Source organism: Pan paniscus, chromosome 12, assembly GCF_029289425.2.
Source record: "Pan paniscus chromosome 12, NHGRI_mPanPan1-v2.0_pri, whole genome shotgun sequence".
Classification (NCBI taxonomy): domain Eukaryota; kingdom Metazoa; phylum Chordata; class Mammalia; order Primates; family Hominidae; genus Pan; species Pan paniscus.
The window spans coordinates 99,208,567-99,228,267 of record NC_073261.2 but is presented as its reverse complement, the minus strand read 5'-3'; the positions used below and the strand labels follow the sequence as shown (position 1 = coordinate 99,228,267).

At 46.1% G+C, this 19,701-nt stretch overlaps 1 protein-coding gene across 6 annotated transcripts in view; it reads left to right on the top strand.

Moving 5' to 3' along the window:
* Positions 1-19,701, top strand: part of TRIM54 (tripartite motif containing 54) — a 29,802-nt gene that overhangs the window by 6,558 nt on the left and 3,543 nt on the right. For 5 of the 6 annotated variants that reach the window (XR_008624397.1, XM_055108130.2, XM_063595025.1 and 2 more), the window contains 3 exons: positions 13,658-13,830; positions 14,335-14,506; positions 14,618-14,743. Coding sequence is in view for 5 of the 6 variants with exons in the window: in XM_055108130.2 (XP_054964105.1) it covers positions 13,658-13,830; positions 14,335-14,506; positions 14,618-14,743 (471 nt within the window). In the remaining variant the exon portion in view is untranslated. The remainder of the gene's footprint in view (positions 1-13,657; positions 13,831-14,334; positions 14,507-14,617; positions 14,744-19,701) is intronic. The other variant, XM_003827102.5, reaches the window with a different exon arrangement.

Sequence of the window (19,701 nt, the reverse complement as noted above, 5' to 3'; positions counted from 1 at the left end):
CTGCTTATTTAAGTCAACTCTCTCTATCCAAGCACACTGTTTCAGTTCCAGAAAGCTCTAGAATACTGATCTGGGCTCAGAGAGACCTTGGAATGGCTTGGGGCAAACCCTGTACAGAATATTTGGAGATAACATGATACCCAGGGCTTTGGGGTGGCTCTGTGGATCTGGAGTGGTGTATCTTTTGAGGTGCAAAGCACCCTTGGGCCCTCCAAGGAGGAAGAGTGAACAGCTCATCCCTTGCTGCTTATTTGGGAGGGCCTGGTGGGAGGCTGACCCAGTTCTTCAGCTGCACTTAGATCTGTGTATCTCAATATATCTCAGTAGATCTCCCTCTGAAAGATGAGCATATTTAGTTTTTTCGCACATTGCCTCCACATTTTGACAACTGTAGGCATAATCAGATTGTCTGTTTTCTAAGTATGGGGCAAGAATAGGACTTTTGGAAAGAATAGGACTTTTCCTCTATCTTCAAACCACTTAGGAAGAATACCCTTAGAGCATTGCCTAGAAAGTTAACGGTTATCAAAGTGATACCAGTGTATCATTTAGAATTTGTAACATGTAAACATACTGTTTTCAAGCAGTATAGGAGTTCATATCATGAAAAGCAAATCTGCTATTCACCTCAGACCCTCAGTTGTCTCACCAGATAGAAGTAACTATTACCAACTTTCTTGGGAATACTTCCAGAAAATTTCCACAAATCGGCACATTTGCACGTATATGTGTTCTCAGGCGAGACCCATCGCCCCCCACCTGCCTTTGTTCACTTACTCGCTGTGGGTGATTGTTCCATATCCACCATTCAGATTTATGTCTTCATTTTTAAATAGCTGTGTAGTTTTCATTGTTATGACTGGACCACAGTCTATTTAAATAATCTGTCCTCTAAAACATTTAGATGGTTTCCTGTGTTTTGTTGTCCTAAAAACTGCCGTGATGGACAACAAACAAGAGTTTTTGGGAATTGCGATTTTATAAGACCAAGTTAACTAGACAGCCAGGAAGCAAAATTTGAAAACAATTTATTTAAAAATACTGGCTACGTAAGGTGGCTCATGCCTGTAATCCCAACACTTTGGGAGGCTGAGACAGGAGGATCACTTGAGCCCAGGAATTTAAGACCAGCCTGGGCAACATAGTGAGACCTCATCTCTACAAAAAAGAAAATACTGTTAGTTGAACAGTATTAAGGGGTTGGGAGGAAATCATCCATAATCTTACCTCCCCAACACAGTTATTTTTATTTTTGCATATCATTTTTTTTTTTTGAGATGGTGTCACATTATGTTACCCAGGCTGATCTTGAACTCCTGGGCTCAAGTTATCTTCCTGCCTCAGCCTCTGGAGTGCACACCACCAAGCCCAGCAATTTTTGCATATTACATTCAAGCCCATGTCCGCAAACATTTTTACATAGTGGCCATCTTAATGTAATTCTTTTTAGAGCTGTAACAACTCTTTCTCTCTGAATTGAAACAGAATGAAACACCAAGACACCACATTAACCCCCTCTAATTTCTTCCTCCTTCTTTCCCCACACTTGCACCCACTCAGCTACCAAGAACTTCCACTAAAGGAAAGCTGTTGGTGTGGGAATTTGACACAAACATCTTCCCATGTGTTTCTGTATTTGTAAATTCTATTCACTCCTAAATGGCTTTAAAGCAAGCCTTCAGTTTATTTTTATACCTGCCTCCACTTCACTGTGGGCACTTGTTTTTGAGCCTGCAACCTGTTGTAATTTAACAGACAACCAAAAGGCCTTGTAAGAAGGTTGTTCTGGAACAGCTTTTCTGGAGGAGGTCTGTCTACAGAGGGACTTGCAGAGGGGGGATTGTCAAGAAAGAAGCCTCCTTCTCTAACAAGGGGCAGTCTGAGAGAGATGACTTTTGTTTCGCGCCACCCAAATTCCATTTCTTTATCCTTTAGTTGTTAGGACCAGGTGTCATCAGGTACAGGCCTGCCAGAGAAGATCCTACCCAGCCTGCCTCCTCAACCACTTCTACCCATTCTGAAGGCACCAGGATTTCTTCAGTCCAACTTTGGGCAGGTCTCCCTGATGCAAAATTGGTTCACTAAAATTTTGTGAATTGCATTAAATTTGTAGCAGAGTTAGGGCTCTTACTTCTGTAGGGAAGATCTTGATTTAGTGAGAACGAAAACCTAGACTAAGGCTTAGCACTCCTGGATTCTCCTCTGACGGGTTTCTTTGTTAATTTGCCACACAATGCATATCAGGCTGTTTCACCACTTCAAGCCTGTTTACATAACTATAAATGAAAAGGGTGTTTTCTTTCTTTCTTTATTTTTGAGACAGGGTCTCATTCTATCACCCAGGTTAAGTGCAGTGGCGTGATGATGGCTCACTGCAGCCTCGACTTCCCAGGCTCTAGCCATCCCTCCTACCTCAGCCCCCTGAGTAGCTGGGACCACAGGTGTGCACCACTATGCCTGGCTAATTTTTTTGTAATTTTTTGTAGAGACAAGGGTCTCTCTATGTTGCCCACGTTGTTCTCCAACTCCTGGACTCAAAGGATCCTCCCACCTCAGCCTCCCAAAATGCCAGGATTACAGGCATGAGCCACTGTTCCTGACCGAAAAGGGTGTTTTAAACTGATTTTTTTTCCCCCAGAGACAGGGTCTCACTCTGTCACCCAGGCTGGAGTGCAGTGGCACGATCATAGTCCACTGTAACCTTGAACTCCTGGGCTCAAACAGTCCTCCTGCCTCAGCCTTTCGTGTAGCTAGGATTACAGGCATGTACCACCACACTCAGCTAATTAAAAAAAAAAATGTTTTTGTAGAGACAAAGTCTTACTATGTTGCCCAGGCTGGTCTCAAACTCCTGGCCTCAAGCGATCCTCTCAGTTCAGCCTCCAAAAGCTCTGGGGTTATAGGCGTGAGCCACTGCACCTGGCCTTAAACTGACCTTTAACATCTCTTGCAATTCTAACGATTTGGTTTCACAAAGTTGAAAAATATTTTTGTGGATTTCCATTTTTTGAGGGCTTTCCATTCTGTGACCAGTGTCCTAATTTGGCCCACTCTTCTGCTTATCACTCCTCCTTTCAAGCAGTAGGGCTTGGTTTACCAGCCCCTTGGGCCAAGCTCTTCCCTAGGTTCTACCGCCCATAGCTAGCCCTCTGTTTACAGTCCCTCTTATACCTGCAGCTCAGCTTTTACCAAAACCTGGATTCTTCTCAGGCGCTTCGGCTTTTCTCCAAATGTCTGGTCTTCTGCCCACCGTTTTCCCAAGGTTTTTCCAGCATATTCTGAGTGTCTGGCTCACAGAACTTGGATGGTCCATCATTCATCACTGGCCAGGCCTTCAGGTTGAGGGAAATAGCCTCCAAAAAGCCCCATTGCATCCAGAGCCTGTGTCCCAAATTAGCACCTCTCTGGATAGCCAGGGAAGAGGGAAAACATTCTGACATAAGTATGGATTTGCTAGACTAGCTGCATTTACAGAGCATCTTTCTAGATGGAACATTTCTATTAGATGCTATGGAACATTACAAAGGAAATAGAAGGCACCGTAAAGCCTAAAAGAGAGAGAGCTCATGGCATATATTCCACACAACAGCCTTGAACATAGCCTAGAATTAAATTCCATTTATTTGTTCCATTCCATCTTATCCTTCACAGTGGAGAAAGAACAGTCATTTCGTACCCTGTGGTTCTGTGTGGTCATTTATTTTTAAGGTCTAGATTAGGATTGTTAACAGTCCTCTGTGTTTGTGCAGTGCCTTATAATTTATAGAATACATTCACAAACATGATTCCATTTGAGTTAGATCGAATGGATGTTATCTCCGTTTTACAGAAGAGAACATAGGAAACAGGTCACAGTCACACAAACAAAGGGATAGACTAAGGACATAAATCTAGGTGTTCTGTTATGTTTCCTAGAGTGATGGAATTTCCTCTACACATCACATCATTGGCATGTGAAATTTTACTTTATGGGGCTGGCTTCCTTGCATAAATGTAAGATTTAAGGAAAGAACAAGACATTTATGTGTATAATAGAACCAATCAGTTATCTCTTAGTCTTGAAATGGAAAGATAAACAGAAGCAGAAGATAGGATTTTTCTAACTGGATATTAGTCAGCTGAAAGATCTTTAGCCTAATGTAGAGACTGTCAGCTATGAAGATGTATTAAGGAAGTTGTCATGTATCCCTTAGAGTATAAAATCGTTATTTGTGATGAGAAAATTGAGGGACTTAAAATCAGGGTAGGGAGTAATTTTTTGTGTGTGCTGTGGACCAATGTCAGTGTGTGAAACCTGTGGATCCTTTCTAATAACAATATTTCTAAATGCATGCAATATAATACATATGGTTATAAAGGAAACTGATGGCGTTAGAATACAGCATGTATTCTTAATGGGAGTGATATTGCTCTCAAGGGGAAAAAATTAATTCTTGGAAGGGGGCTCTTGTTGCCCAGGCTGGAGTGCAATGGCGTGATCTCAGCTCACCACAACCTCTGCCTCCCGGGTTCAAGCAATTCTCCTGCCTCAGCCTCCCAGGTCACTGGGATGACAGACACGTGCCACCACACCTGGCTAATTTTGTATTTTTAGTAGAGACAGGGTTTCTCCATGTTGGTCAGGCTGGTCTCAAAACTCCCGACCTCAGGTGATCTGCCCGCCTCGGCCTCCCAGAGTGCTGGGATTACAGGCATGAGCCACTGCACATGGCCAGATTTTACTCTTTTTATGTGTAAAGGATAGATAAGCATGCGGTACATAAACAGATACATCTATGATATTAATATTTAATGAGGGGAATGGGAGCTATTGGGGGAAATGTCTAAAAAGGATCCTGAGCAGTGGCGCACACCTGCAGTCCGAGGCACTCAGGAGGCTGAAGCAGGAGGATCGCTTGAGCCTAGGAGTTTGAGGCCAGCCTGAGCAACATAGTGAGACACTATCTCTCTCTTTCTCTCTTTTTTTTTTTTTTTTTTGAGACAGAGTCTCGCTCAGTAGCCCAGGCTGGAGTGCGGTGACTTGATTTCGGCTCACTGCAACCTCCACCTCCCAGGTTCAAGTGATTCTCATGCCTCAGCTTCCCGAGTAGCTGGGATTACAGGTGCGAGCTACCATGCCTGGCTAATTTTTGTATTTTTAGTAGAGACAGGGTCTCATCATGTTGGCCAGGCTGGTCTCAAACTCCTGACCTCAAGTGATCCACCCACCTCGGCCTTCCAAAGTTCTAGAATTACAGGTGTGAGCCACCGTGCTATCTTTTTAAGAGACACTATCTCTTAAAAAAAATTTTTTTTAATTAAAAAGTCTCCCAGAGGGGACAATAATGAAGAAAGCTTTGGAAACACTGGAATATAATCACCAAAATATTTAAAGCACATTTGATGGAGTAATACATGTGCTTCTTAACTAACACATTAAAGAATGAGGTCTAGCAGTGAGTCTGAACTGCTGTAATTTAGAAGTAGTGATAAGCAGCCGGGCCCAGTGGCTCATGCCTGTAATCCCAGCACTATGGGAGGGAGAGGCGGGCAGATCACGAGGTCAGGAGATGGAGACCATCCTGGCTAACACGGTGAAACCCCGTCTCTACTAAAAATAAAAAAATTAGCCGGGCATGGTGGCGGGCGCCTAGCTGAGGCAAGAGAATCACTTGAACCCAGGAGGTAGAAGTTGCAGTGAGCCGAGATTGTGCCACTGCATCCTAGCCTGGGTGACAGAGCAAGACTCCGTCTAAAAATAAATAAATAAAGAAGTAATGATAAGCATACATTATTTTTTGAAATTTTAGCAACAACTGTAATGCGATATGAAAACAGCTGTGATTTCCGTTGGTGACAAAGTCATGGGCTGCTAAAACTGCTGTGGTTTTGTGCTGCTTCCCCTATATTGTGCTCCATTAAATGCTTCTGTTAAAAACCAGAGATGTTACCTATAAGGGGCAACAATTTGACCCATATAGCCAGTACAGAAGACTTTCTCAAAGTAGCCACTCAACATTTGCAAAAGGTTTGAAACACAAGTCAGACAAATTTTGGTAGAGAAAGTCAGGAAATGGTTAGCAAATTTCATTCTTATTTCACCTTCCTGATTTTTGCCATAGCTGTGTACCACCTGTACTATAATTTAATAGTTCTATTTTAAAACACTGACTTTTAGGCTGGGTGCACTGGCTCACACCTATAATCCCAGAACTTTGGGAGGCCAAGGTAGGCAGATCACTTGAGTTCAGGAGTTTGAGAGCAGCCTGGCCAAAATGGTGAAACCCTGTCTCTACTAAAATATAAAGAAATTAGCTGGGCATGGTGGTGAACGCCTATAGTCCCAGCTACTCGGGAGGCTGAGGCTGGAGAATCACTTGAGCCCGGGAAGCAGATGTTGCAGTGAGCCGAGATCGTGCCACTGCATTCTAGCCTGGGCTACAGGAGTGAAACCCTGTCACAAAACAAAAACAAACAAACAAAAAATGACTTTTAAACCTTAAATATTTACTTTATCCTTATTCTATACAATGTAATCCATGAAAAATTGTCAGTTTTGTGGACTGTTTTTTTCCTAATATGCATTAGAATTAACACATAAAAAATCTTGAACATCCATCCCCATACCACCTCCAATCTTCATGCTTGTCATCAGTATTATACCATATTTTGGGAAACACAATGAGGGCCTCTAAGCAATATGAGCCAGAGGCCCTGGAAAGTCTGAAAGATAAATTTTACTATTTAATTACAAGTCAAATGTAGTCTTAATGCCAAAAAGCACATGTATGTAAATATTGGCCAGAAAGACTAGCAAAGGAAGTGGGGTTAGGATTTGGCTGGGGGCTAGCATTGCTGAAGCAATCACAGAAGGGAAGGGCTGCCCTGGAGGTTAAGATGAAAGCCAGCCAGGCCCGACGGAGATATGGCAGGAGAAATTGGACTTGTGAATCAGGAGGGGACTCTGGGACTGGGGGATGAAAGCTACACGCAAAATACGGGACTGTGGTGTCAGCAGCAGGGAGCAGCACCAGCCCTGAGCAAGACGGTGGGAAAGCAGAGGTGCAGCCTCTCCCCACCGCCCTGCACCCTGAGCTCACACACTCCCGATTTCTCTCTCCCAAGACAGGAACTCTTCAAAGGACTTGGGTTGGACTGCCTGAGTACTGATGCCTCTTAGCCTTCTGGGCTCCAGAATAAATGCAATGACTAACCAACCAATGAGATGAGCTGCTAAAGAAATCGCTTTGGCAGGTGGGAGGGTGTTGAAGAGGTGGTGTTAGTGTGCCTCCCTCAGGTCAAGTCCTGAAGTCAGTTCTGGCTGTGGGGAGTTTGAAGGAAGACATTGGCCGAGATAGCCCAAGTCCTGATTACTTTTTTCTTTCTAAAAATTGTAAGCCTGGCATGGGGTCTCACCCCTGAAATTCCAGCACTTTGGGAGGCTGAGGTAGGAGGATCGCTTGAGGCCAGGAGTTTGACATCAGTCTGGGCAACTAGCAAGACCCTATCTCTGCAGAAACTTTTTTTAAAAATTAGCTGGGCATGGTGGCACACCTGCAGTCCCAGCTACTTGGGAGGATGAGGTGAGAGGATCCCTCGATCCCAGGAAGTTGAGATGACAGAGAGAGAGATCTTGTCTCAAAAATTTTTTTTTAATTTTTGTAAAATGCACATAACATGAAATGTACCACCTTAACCTTTTAAATGTACAGTTCAATGGCATTACATACATTTACATTGTTGTGAAACTGTCACCACTATCCATCTCCAGAACTTTATCACCACCCCAAACTGAAACCCCACACCCCTTAAACAATACCTCCCTACTCCCCCTCCTTCCAGCAACTGGCAACCACCATCCATCCTATGCCAGGTACCTCATTTAAGAGGAATCATACAATATTTGTCCTTTTGTGTCTGGCTTATTTTGCTTAGCATAATGTCTTCAAGGTTTATCCATGTTACAGACTGCAGACCTGGTTACTTTTAGCTGATAATTTCTATTGCAATCTATGTGACTTTTATCAGCATCATCCATTCTCCTGTCAAATGTGGATTTTTTTTCTGTGTTGATATTTACTTGATTTCTTTCCTTAATTCTGCTAGCTCTCTTTTCTTCTCCAGTTTTGATCACTTATATCTCTTTGTTTTTGTTATTTCTTTTAAAATGGTATATCGAAATGGTATTGATTCTTGGAGTATCTGTCCCTTGTTTGTCAAGCTTTCTTTTTTCTTTTCTTTTTGTATTATCTGGTTTGCATCTTTTGTTGGATTCTGTCTGCTTATCACTCCCCTTTTATCAGGGTACTTTTATCTGGAGCTGAAGGTGAATTCCTGACTCAACCCACTGTGTTTATCTTGGCTTTCTTTCACTGTCCTCTTAAATATAAGCTGCCTGGTTGGATGTTGTCATTGGTTTTGCAATCTCTCTTTAGTTCTGTGCCTTCTTTGGTGAATAGAGGGGTATGACCTGAATTAATAGGTAGTTGAGTGTCTCAATTTGGTTGTGTTGTCTTGGAGTATTTTTCACGCAGAATCCCGTGATTTATCTACCATAGAGGCCCACACAGGTCCATGGGAGGAGGTCTCCCCTGAGATTTGAGCTATTTCCTCTCCATTTCACAGACAAACAGGTCATTCTGGTTGAAAGCAGGGCCCTTATAGAGCTCCATGGCACACAGGGTTTTAATTTGATGAGTCATCTTTTGTTGATCTTTGCTTAAATAGCTTTAGTCCACAGTTGCATAGTTGATTTTCAGGCTGTAGTTTCTTTCCTCTGTGAAGGTTTGAGGTTTGTTCCTTTATTACCCTTTTACTTTTTTTACTTAAAAAACAAAAACAAAAAACGGCCAGGTGAGGTGGCTCACACCTGTAATCCCAGCACTTTGGGAGGCCGAGGCGGGTGGATCACCTGAGGTCAGGAGTTCAAGACCAGCCTGGCCAACATGGGGAAACCCCATCTCTACTAAAAATGCAAAAAATTAGCCGGGCATGGTGGCACGTGCCTGTACTCCCAGCTACTCAGGAGGCTGAGGCAGGAGAATCGCTTGAACCCGGGAGGTGGAGGTGGCAGTGAGCCAAGATCCTGCCACTGCACTCCAGCCCGACGACAGAGTGAGACTCTGTCTCAAAAACAACAACAACAATAACAACAACAACAACAACAGTAAAAGAAACTGCCTCTGCCTGAGACTCAGAGAAATGAATATTAGCTCTAAGGGTTTTTTTGTTTTTTGTTTGTTTGTTTGTTTTGTTTTTGAGACAGGTCTCACTCTGTCACCCATGCTGTAGTGCAGTGGCATGATCACAGCTCACTGCAGCCTTGACTTCCTGGGCTCAAGTGATCCTCCCACCTCAGCCTCCCAAATACCTGGGACTAAAGGCATAAGCCACCTTGCTTTTTCTTCTTTTTGTAGAGACGTGGTTTCACTGTACTGCCCAGGCTGGTCTTGAACTCCTGCACTCAAGCCATCCTGCTGCCTTGACCTCCCAAAGTGTTGGGATTACAGTCATGAGCCACCGTGCACAGCCTGGCCTAAGTTTTATTGTGTCTGACAGTGGAACACAATGATTATTAGGACAGGCTCTGGAGTCAGAGTGCCTAAGTTCCAGTACTGGCTTTGCCACCTATTAGCTCATGACCGTGTACAATTTATTTAATTTCACTGAGACACAATTTCCTCATCCTTGAAATGGGGCTAAGACTATTACCTACTTCAGGGCCAGGCATGGTGGCTCACACCTGTAATCCCAGCACTTTGGGAGGCTGAGGTGGGCGGATCACGAGGTCAGGAGATTGAGACCATCTGGCCAACATGGTGAAACCCTGTCTCTACTAAAATACAAAAAAATTAGCCGGACATAGTGGCAGGCGCCTGTAGTCCCAGCTGCTTGGGAGGCTGAGGCAGGGGAGTCGCTTGAACCCGGGAGATGGAGGTTGCAGTGAGCTGAGATTGCACCACTGCACTCCGGCCTGGGCGACAGAGCAAGACTCCATCTCAAAAAAAAAAAAAAAAAAAAAAAAAAAAAAGAGTATTACCTACTTCAGGGTTGATATGAGGATTAAGTGAATTAATACAAATGAAAGACTTAGAGCAAATCCTGGCTCAGTAGATGTTAGCCATTATTATTCTATTTCTTGTAGACTAAGTTAGGAGTGATTGTTCACCTCCTCGACCATCTTTTTTTGTTTGTTTGTTTTTTGAGACAGAGTCCTGCTCTGTCGCCCAGGTTGGAGTGCAATGGCGCAATCTCGGCTCATTGCAACCTCGGCCTCCTGGGTTCGACTCCAGGGTTTGAGTGATTCTTGTGCCTCAGCCTCCCGAGTAGCTGGGATCCTCAACCATCTTTACAAGAAGTTCTTGAGGAATAAATACAACAATGTCTGGAAAACCCATGACACGATGCTTGACACATGATAAGCCCTCAAAACATATTTTTTTTGAGACGGAGTTTCACTCTTGTCTCCCAGGCTGGAGTGCAATGGTATGATCTTGGCTCACTGCAGCCTCCACCTCCTGGGTTCAAGCAATTCTCTTGCCTCAGCCTCCCAAAGTATCTGGGATAACAGGCGCCTGCCACCGCACCCAGCTAATTTTTGTATTTTTAGTAGAGACGGGATTTCACCATGTTGGCCAGGCTGGTCTCGAACTCTTGACCTCATGATCCACCCACCTCAGCCTCCCAAAGTGCTGGGATTATGGGCATGAGCCAGCGCGCCTGGTCTCAAAACATTTGTTGAATGTTAAGTAATGAGTATCCCTGCCTTTGTGGCTCAGGAAGAGGAAGGGTGCAGTGAGGGATGGAGGTTGGGGAGAGCGGCTGCCCAAGAGTTTATCTTTGCTGTGGGATATAGGTCCCCCTTCCTCCCATTCAAATATCTCTATATGCTTGCCATCAGCAAATCAAAGATAAGAAAGACAGGAGACTGCAGCCTTACAGTTCTCCCAACACCTCTTTCCTCACTTGGGTTCTAAATATTGAAAAGTAATTGTATTAAGCAAACAAAAGGCAAGTGATTATACACTTTAACGCATTCCCTAAACTAAACTCAACAATATTCATACATTTCTAGCTACTGAGAAGGCAGATGTACAAACATGCCTTGAATTATCTCAAACTAATCTGCCCCAGGTTTATGATGGGCTTAAGGGTTAACACGATTCTCAAGAAATCCCAAGAAAGATGTGATATTTATGGCACACACCAGTTACTCTCCCCAAGATAAGCTGCTCACTTCACAGTGGGTCCACGTTTCCTGCCTTGCCTACAGCCCTTGCTACCAAAGGATCAAACAAGACCCTTGACTTGGCTGCACTCTGTGCACGATGGGGTGTTGCTGCACACACGCAAGGGGCCTTCCAAACTGTCTTCTGGTTTGTGTATGGTGTAAGGGTTTGGAGAATTTCATGCATCCCAGTTGTAGGAAGTGCATCTCACTGTGCTAGCTCATAGGTGACCACTGTCTCCATTACTCTCTAGGAATGCATAATCTTCCAGCCAGTTAGGATTAGGTTCTGTTCTAAGTGGCAGAAACCCCAGAATAACAGTGGCTTAAAGAGGGTAAAAATTTGCTTTATTCTCAAGTGAAAGTATGGGTGGACAGTGCAGGACTGCCTCATCAGAGACCTCCTTTCATCTCGTTACCATTCTCAACATGTGGCTGCCACTTCATGGCTCAAGACGGCTGCTTCAACTTGAGCCATCCCGTCTTCTTTCCAGCCAGCAGGCAGGAGAAAAGGGGAGGAGCAGGGCATGCCCCTCCCATGAAAGACGGTTTGTGCAATTTCCTACAAATTACACAAAACATTTGCATCTACATCCCAGAGCACAGCTAATTGGCCACACCCAGCTGGAAGGGAGGCTTAGATTCATGGGTTTTTTGGTTTGTTTTTTTGAGATGGAGTTTCCCTCTGTTGCCCAGGCTGGAGTGCAGTGGTACTATCTCAGCTCACTGCAGCCTCCGTCTCCTGGTTTCAAGCAATTCTCCTGCCTCAGCCTCCCAAGTGGCTGGGACTACAGGTGTGCGCCACCATGCCCAGCTAATTTTTTTATTTTTAGTAGAGATGAGTTCTTGCTATGTTGCCCAGGCTGGTCTCAAACTCCTGAGCTCAAGTGATCTGCCCACCTCGGCCTCCCAAAGTGCTGGGATTACAGGCATGAGCCACCACACCCAGCCCTTTATACCATGTGTCTTGTTAAAAGTCAGGGCACTTATTATTAAAGAAGAAAAGGTGGTGAACGTCAGGGTACAATAAGCAGTGTCTGCCAGTCTTTCATCTCTGCATCTCCCCACACATAGACTCTTTTCTCTGTAGACCAGCCTTCTCTGTTCAGTTTCTGACCCCTTACACTTTCCAGGGTGGCCGTGATGTCAGCTCTTAGCCCAATTCCACAGGTCTATTCAATTCCTAAGCAGCACATGGCATAGCCAGCTAAGCCCCTGAGTCTCAAGTCCAAATTCTTAGGAGAGAATATTTGATTGGTTCTGCTTGGATCAGGTGATCACCTCCTTAGCTCTGAATCAATCATCTGTGGCAGGGATCTCCCTTCTAGGATAGGATGGAGCAACTACTCTAGGCAAGAGATGTAAGCCGGAGGAAGTGATGGGTGTCTGTGAAGTCCTCCTTCTGAGCCTACCCCTATCACAACACCCATCCTGCTGGATGCAGTTGTCAGGTGCTTGTCCTTAGGACAGGATGCATTTTCTTTGTATCTTTAACTCAGAGTCCAGCAACTACCTGGCACACTATAAATGAATAATTTTATCCTCAGCTTTACAGAGGTTGAATACCTGCCTAAATTTATATACTTAAGAGGTTGGGCATGGTGGCTTACGCCTATAATCCCAGCAATTTGGGAGGCCGAGGTGGGAGGGTCACTTGAGGTCAGGAGTTTAAGACCAGCCTGGGCAACATAGTGATACTTCATCTCTACTAAAAATAAAAAAAATTATCTGGGCATGGTGGCACACACCTGTAGTCCCAGCTACTCAGAAGACTGAGATGGGAGGATTGCTTGAGCCCAGGAGGTCGAGGCTGCGGTGAGCTGTGATCCCACTACTGCACTCCAGCCTGGGCATCAGAGAAAGAACCTGTCTCAAAAAAAAAAAAAAGACCGGGGGAGGGCATCAGAGATAGCACAAGAACCCAGGACTCCTGACTTCCAGTTCCTGGAGTAATTTTCTAGAATTACCTGGCTAGTTACAGTTTGTGAACCCCATTGTTGAGCACTTGTGTCTGCTTGTACCCCTGCCCAGGACTGCAGAGAATCTCCTCCAGTTGTGGCCCAAGAGGGCCCCAGACTGGAAGACATTGGTCGCACCACTCAGAGTTCATTTCCTGCCTCAGCCTTATTGCCAAGGCCAGTGTCTCCCCACGGCTCCAAGCTGGACCCCTTTGGAGAGATCCCATCCTGACTGTGCCTTGACCAAAGCTGAGCTCTGGATGCAGGGGCACTCTAGGAGGTGGGCTGAATAATGAGGCAAAGGTGGGAAGCAGGGTCTCCATGGCCGTCCACTGTGCGCTGCTCTCAGAGGTGGATCCAGCCACAGAGAAGAGCTGACATCTTCCCCTCCATCAAGTTCCTACTCCCTAGCCCCCAAGCCCTTTCCCCCTGCCTCCTCCGAGTCCCTTCATGCCTCCCTGTGCCTGTTCTCTCAAGCCATCTGTCCCTGCAGGCCTCGAATCCTCTATGGCAGTCCCGGGGCTCCACCACTGTGTCTTCAGGAGGCCGTTTCCGCTGCCCATCGTGCAGGCATGAGGTTGTCCTGGACAGACACGGTGTCTACGGCCTGCAGCGAAACCTGCTAGTGGAGAACATTATCGACATTTACAAGCAGGAGTCGTCCAGGTGAGCCACCAGAGTCTCTTGCCTCTCTAATGGCAGGGCTTGGGACACAGCCAAGGAACCCATCAGAGCCAAAAGGGAGAGATTGAAACGGTCAACCTGCCTATTCTGTCTAGAGACCATAGGACTGGATCCAGAGAGGGACGTGCCTCAGGCCTCCCAGAGAGGGCAGTCTCTGATTCCCTAGCCAGTACTTCACTGCTACCCTCTCCTCCTGGGAGAGGCTGGCAGTCCACCAGCAAGATCCTCGCTAACCTTCCAAGACTTCCTGTCCTGTGGGACTTCCCTGCCCCCTGTAATACAGACTGTTCTCGGATCCAGGCCTCCTCTAACTCTTAGCTCCTTCTGTTCCCCAAATTCAGAGCTCTGTGGAAGTACTCACCAGTTCAGCCACAGCACTAGCTGCAGGGGCGGAGAAGGTGGTGGCAGTTGGTGGAGGCTGAAGAGAAGGTATTCCTAGGACCCTTCATGCTTAAGGTCCACCTCCCCCTGCCCACTCCTCTCTAGGCCGCTGCACTCCAAGGCTGAGCAGCACCTCATGTGCGAGGAGCATGAAGAAGAGAAGATCAATATTTACTGCCTGAGCTGTGAGGTGCCCACCTGCTCTCTCTGCAAGGTCTTCGGTGCCCACAAGGACTGTGAGGTGGCCCCACTGCCCACCATTTACAAACGCCAGAAGGTATCAAATGGGAGGGAGTAGATGTGTGAGAGATAGGGGCTTAGGACAGGGTCTCAGTGTCAGCCTCTTACTCCACTTATCTTTTGTTTACTTATTTCTTTATTTATTTAGAAACAGGATCTCACTCTGTTGCCCAGGCTGGAGTGCAGTGGCACAAACACAACTTACTGCAGCCTTGATCTCCCGAGCTCAAGTGATCCTCCCATCTTAGCCTCGCAGAACACTAAGATTATAGATGTGAGCCACCGCACTCAGCCCTATCTATCTATCTATCTATCTATCTATCTATCTATCTATCATATTTTGAGATGGAGTCTCGCTCTGTCACCCAGGCTGGAGTGCAGTGGTACAGTCTTGGCTCACAGCAACCTCAGCCTCCCGGGTTCAAGCCGTTCTTATGCCTCAGCCTTCCAAGTACCTGGGATTAGAGGCATGTGCCACCACACCCAGCTTTTTTGTTTTTTGGTTTTTTTTTGACTCCTGGCCTCATGTGATCCATCCACCTTGGCCTCCCAGAGTGCTGGAATTACAGGTGTGAGCCACTGTGCCCAGCTCCATTTGTTTATTTTTTAAGAGATGTGGGGATCTCTGTCGCGCAGGCTGGAATGCCCTGGTATGATTGTGATTCACTGCAGCAGCCTTGAACTCCTGGGCTCAAGTGATCCCTACCACCTCAATCTCCCAAGTAGCTGGAACTACAGGCATGTGCCACCATGACCAGCTAATTTTTAAATTTTATTTATTTATTTGTTTATTTATTTATTTATTTTGAGATGGAGTTTTGCTCTTGTTGCCCAGGCTGGAGTGCAATGGCACGATCTCGGCTCACTGTAACCTCTGCCTCGCAGGTTCAAGCAATTCTCCTGCCTCAGCCTCCAGAGTAGCTGGGATTATAGGCGCCTACCACCATGTCCAGCTAATTTTTTGTATTTTTAGTAGAGACGGGGCTTCACCATGTTGGCCAGGCTGGTCTGGAACTCCTGACCTCAGGTGATCCACCCACCTTGGCCTCCCAAATGCTGGGATTACAGGCGTGAGCCCCTGTGCCCAAACCTAATTTGTTATTTTTACATAGAGACAGGGTCTCAGGCAGGGCACAGTGACTCACACTTGTAATCCTTTGGGAGGATACTATTAATAATAATATTTATTAGTAGTAGTAGTACTAATAATACTTTAGAAGATCGAGGCAGGGGGATTGTTTGAGTCCAGGAATTTGAGACCAGCCTGAGCTGTGTGACATAGTGAGACCCTTGTCTCTACAAAAAATTAGCTGGGCATGGTGGCATGCCTGTAGTCCCAGCTACTCGGGAGGCTGAGGTGGGAGGATCACTTGAGCCCGGGAGGTTGAGGCTGCAGTGAGCCATGATTGCACCACGGCACTCCAGCCTGGGTGATAGAGTGAGACCTTGTCTCAAAAACAAACATACAATATTAAAAAGAGACAAGATCTCACTGTGTTGCCCAGGCTTGTTTTGAATTCCTGGGCTCAAGCCATCCTCCTGCCTCTGTTAGAGGAAAGAGGTCTTGACACAGACCCCAAGACAGGGTTATTGGATCTCGCGCAAGAAAGAATTCAGGGCTAGTCCATAGAGTAAAGTGAAAGCAAGTTTATTAGGAAAGTGAAGGAATAAGACAATTGCCACTCCATAGACAGAGCAGCCCCTAGGGCTGCTGGTTGCCCTCTTTTTTTTTTTTAGATGGAGTTTCGCTCTTGTCGCCCAGGCTGGAATGCAATGGCGCGATCTCAGCTCACTACAACCCCTGCCTCCCAGATTCAAGTGATTCTCCTGCCACAGCCTCCCAAGTATCTGGGATTACAGGCATCCGCCACCATGACTGGCTAATTTTTGTATTTTTAATAGAGACAGGGTTTCACCGTGTTGGCCAGGCTGGTCTCAAACTCCTGAACTCAGGTGATCCACTCTCCTTGGCCTCCCAAAGTGCTGGGATTATAGGCGTGAGCTACCGGGTCCAGCCTGGTTGCCCATTTTTGTGGTTATTTCTTGATGATATGCTAAATAAGAGGTAGATTATTCATGCCTTCCCTTTTTAGAACATATACGGTCACTTGCTGACATTGCCATGGCATTAGTAAACTGTCATGGAGCTAATGGGAGTGTAGCAGTGAGGACCACCAGAGGTCACTCTCATTGGCGTCTTGGTTTTGGTGGGTTTTGGCCGGCTTCCTTACTGCAACCTGTTTTATCAGCAAGGTCTGTATGACCTGTATCTTGCGCCGACCTCCTATCTCATCCTATGACTTAGAATGCCTTAACCATCTGGGAATGCAGCCCAGTAGGTCTCAGCCTCATTTTACCCAGCCCCTATTCAAGATGGAGTTGCTCTGGTTCAAACGCCCCTGACACCTCAGCCTCCCAAAGCGTTACTCCACTTAGTTTTAAAGTCAAGCAGGCCGGGCGGTGGCTCACACCTGTAATCATAGCACTTTAAGAGGCCGAGGCGGGCGGATCACCTGCAATCAGGAGTTCGAGACCAGCCTGACCAATATGATGAAACCCTGTCTCTACTAAAAATACAAAAATTAGCCAGGTGTGGTGGCATGTGCCTGTAATCCCAGCTACTTGGGAGGCTGAGACAGGAGAATCGCTTGAACCCGGGAGGCGGAGGTTGCAGTGAGCTGAGATTGCGCTATTGCATTCCAGCCTGGGCAACAAGAGCAAAACTCCATCCAAAAATAAATAAATAGGCCAGGCGCAGTGGCTCACGCCTGTAATCCCAGTACTTTGGGAGGCCAAAGTGGGTGGATCACGAGGTCAGGAGATCGGGACCATCCTGGCTAACACGGTGAAACCCCATTTCTACTAAAAATACAAAAAAATTAGCCGGGCGTGGTGGCAGGCGCCTGTAGTCCCAGCTACTCGGGAGGCTGAGGCAGAATTGTTTACCTGGGAGGCAGAGCTTGCAGTGAGCCGAGATCGCGCCGCTGCACTCCAGCCTGGGCGACAGAGCGAGACTCCGTCTAAAAATAATAATAATAATAATACCTAAAATAAAATAAATAAATAAAAATAAAATCAAGCAGATTAAGCCAGGCGTGGTGGCTCATGCCTCTAATCCCAGCACTTTGGGAGGCCAAGGTGAATGGATCACTTAAGGTCAGGAGTTCCAAACCAGCCTGGCCAACATGGTGAAACCCTTTCTCTACTAAAAATACAAAATTAGCTGGGCATGGTGGCAGTCACCTGTAATCCCAGCTACTCGGGAGGCTGAGGCAGGAGAATCACTTGAACTGCGGAGGCGGAGGTTACAGTGAGCTGAGATTGCGCCATTGCACTCCAGCCTGGGCAAAAAGAGTGAAACTCTGTCTCGAAAATAAAATAAAAGTCAAGCAGATTGGAGTCAAAGTCCTAGCTCTGTGCTTGACTCGGTATGTCACCTAGGTATGTTACTGGACCTTTGTGGCCCTCACTTTCCTCATGTGTAAAATTAGGGTGAAAATGCCTACTTGTGAAAGTAGCTATAAGGATAAAATTCGATAATGGATGAAAGCAGAGACTTCAGTATGGTGGGTGAGATACTTGCAGGGTCCTCTCTATCACACAACTAGATTCTGTGTAAAACAGAATTTTCAGATTATATTGCTTGGTACATAGAAACAAAGGAAATCAGTGGGGGTGGGGAGGGGCGAAGAGAAAAGGCGGAGCTGAAAGCAGAACCCTGAGTGGCAAGCACAGAAAAGGCAGCATTTCGCAGAGGACCAGTGCTGGCAATGTCACTGAGCTAGAGAGACCAGACTATTCCTCCAAACCCCTAAAAGGAGGGGTACCTGCAGCTAAGATTCCAGAGACCCGGCTGGGCGCAGTGGCTCACGCCTGTAATCTCAACACTTTGGGAGGCCGAGGCGGGCAGATCACTAGGTCAAGAGTTCGAGACCTGGCCAACATGGTGAAATCCCGTCTCTACTAAAGATACAAAAAATTAGCCGGGCGTGGTTGCAGGCCCTGTAATCCCAGCTACTCGGGAAGCTGAGGCAGGAGAATCGCTTGAACCCAGGAGGCGGAGGTTGCAGTGAGCTGAGATCACGTCATTGCACTCCAGCCTGGGCAACAGGGAGAGACTCCGTCTAAAAAAAAAAAAAAGTTTCCGGAGACCGTAGGTTAAACTAGGATCCTAGGAGCTAAAGCAGTAAATTGCGCCACCTGGCTTTCAACAGAGGCAAATGCAAATACTGCCTAGAGGAAAATATGCACAATTTAGGCCCGTAGGTATTCCCTAGATTAATTAATATCAATAAAATATTAGATCACAATCGAAGGTGCACAGAGAAACGTAATCCATGAGTGAAGTCAGCAGAAACAAAAAATACAGATTTAGGACCCCCCACAAAAGGAACTGAGATATTGGAATTATTAAATAATTGGAAGTCACTGTAAATCAAATGCTTTTTAAAAAAAGATGAAAAAATTTAAAAACCAAACAATAATAGAATATCAAAAACCAACCATGTAGCTGGGTGTGGTGGCTCACGCCAGTAATTCCGACACTTTGGGAGGCTGAGGTGGGAGGATCACTTGAGTCCAGGAGTTGGAGATCAACCTGGGGAAATGTTGAAACCCCGTCTACAAAAAAATATAAAAAATTAGCCTGACGTGGTGTCATGCGCCTGGAGTCCCAGCTACCTGGGAGGCTGAGGTGGGAGGATCACCTGAGTCTGGAAGGTCGAGGCTGCAGTGAACTAAGATCGAGCCACTGCACTCCAGCCTTGGCGACAGAGTGAGACCTTGTCTCAAATATATATAGATAGATAGATAGATAGATAGATAGATAGATATAGATATACAGATATATATATATAGATATATAGATATAAAACATTCAACAGATGGCTGGGCATGGTGGCTGGAACCTGTAAACCCAGTGACTAGGGAGGCTGAGGCAGGAGGACAAGGCCTGGAGTTCGAGACCAGCCTGGGCGACAGAGCGAGACCTCCATCTCTAAAAAAAAATTTTTTTTTTTTTGAGATGGAGGTCTCGCTCTGTCGCCCAGGCTGGAGTGCAGCGTAGTGATCTCGGCTCACTGCAAGCTCCACCTCCTGGGTTCACGCCATTGTCCTGCCTCAGCCTCCTGAGTAGCTGGAACTACAGGCGCCCACCACCACGCCTGGCTAATTTTTTGTATTTTTAGTAGAGACGGGGTTTCACCGTGTTAGCCAGGATGGTCTTGATCTCCT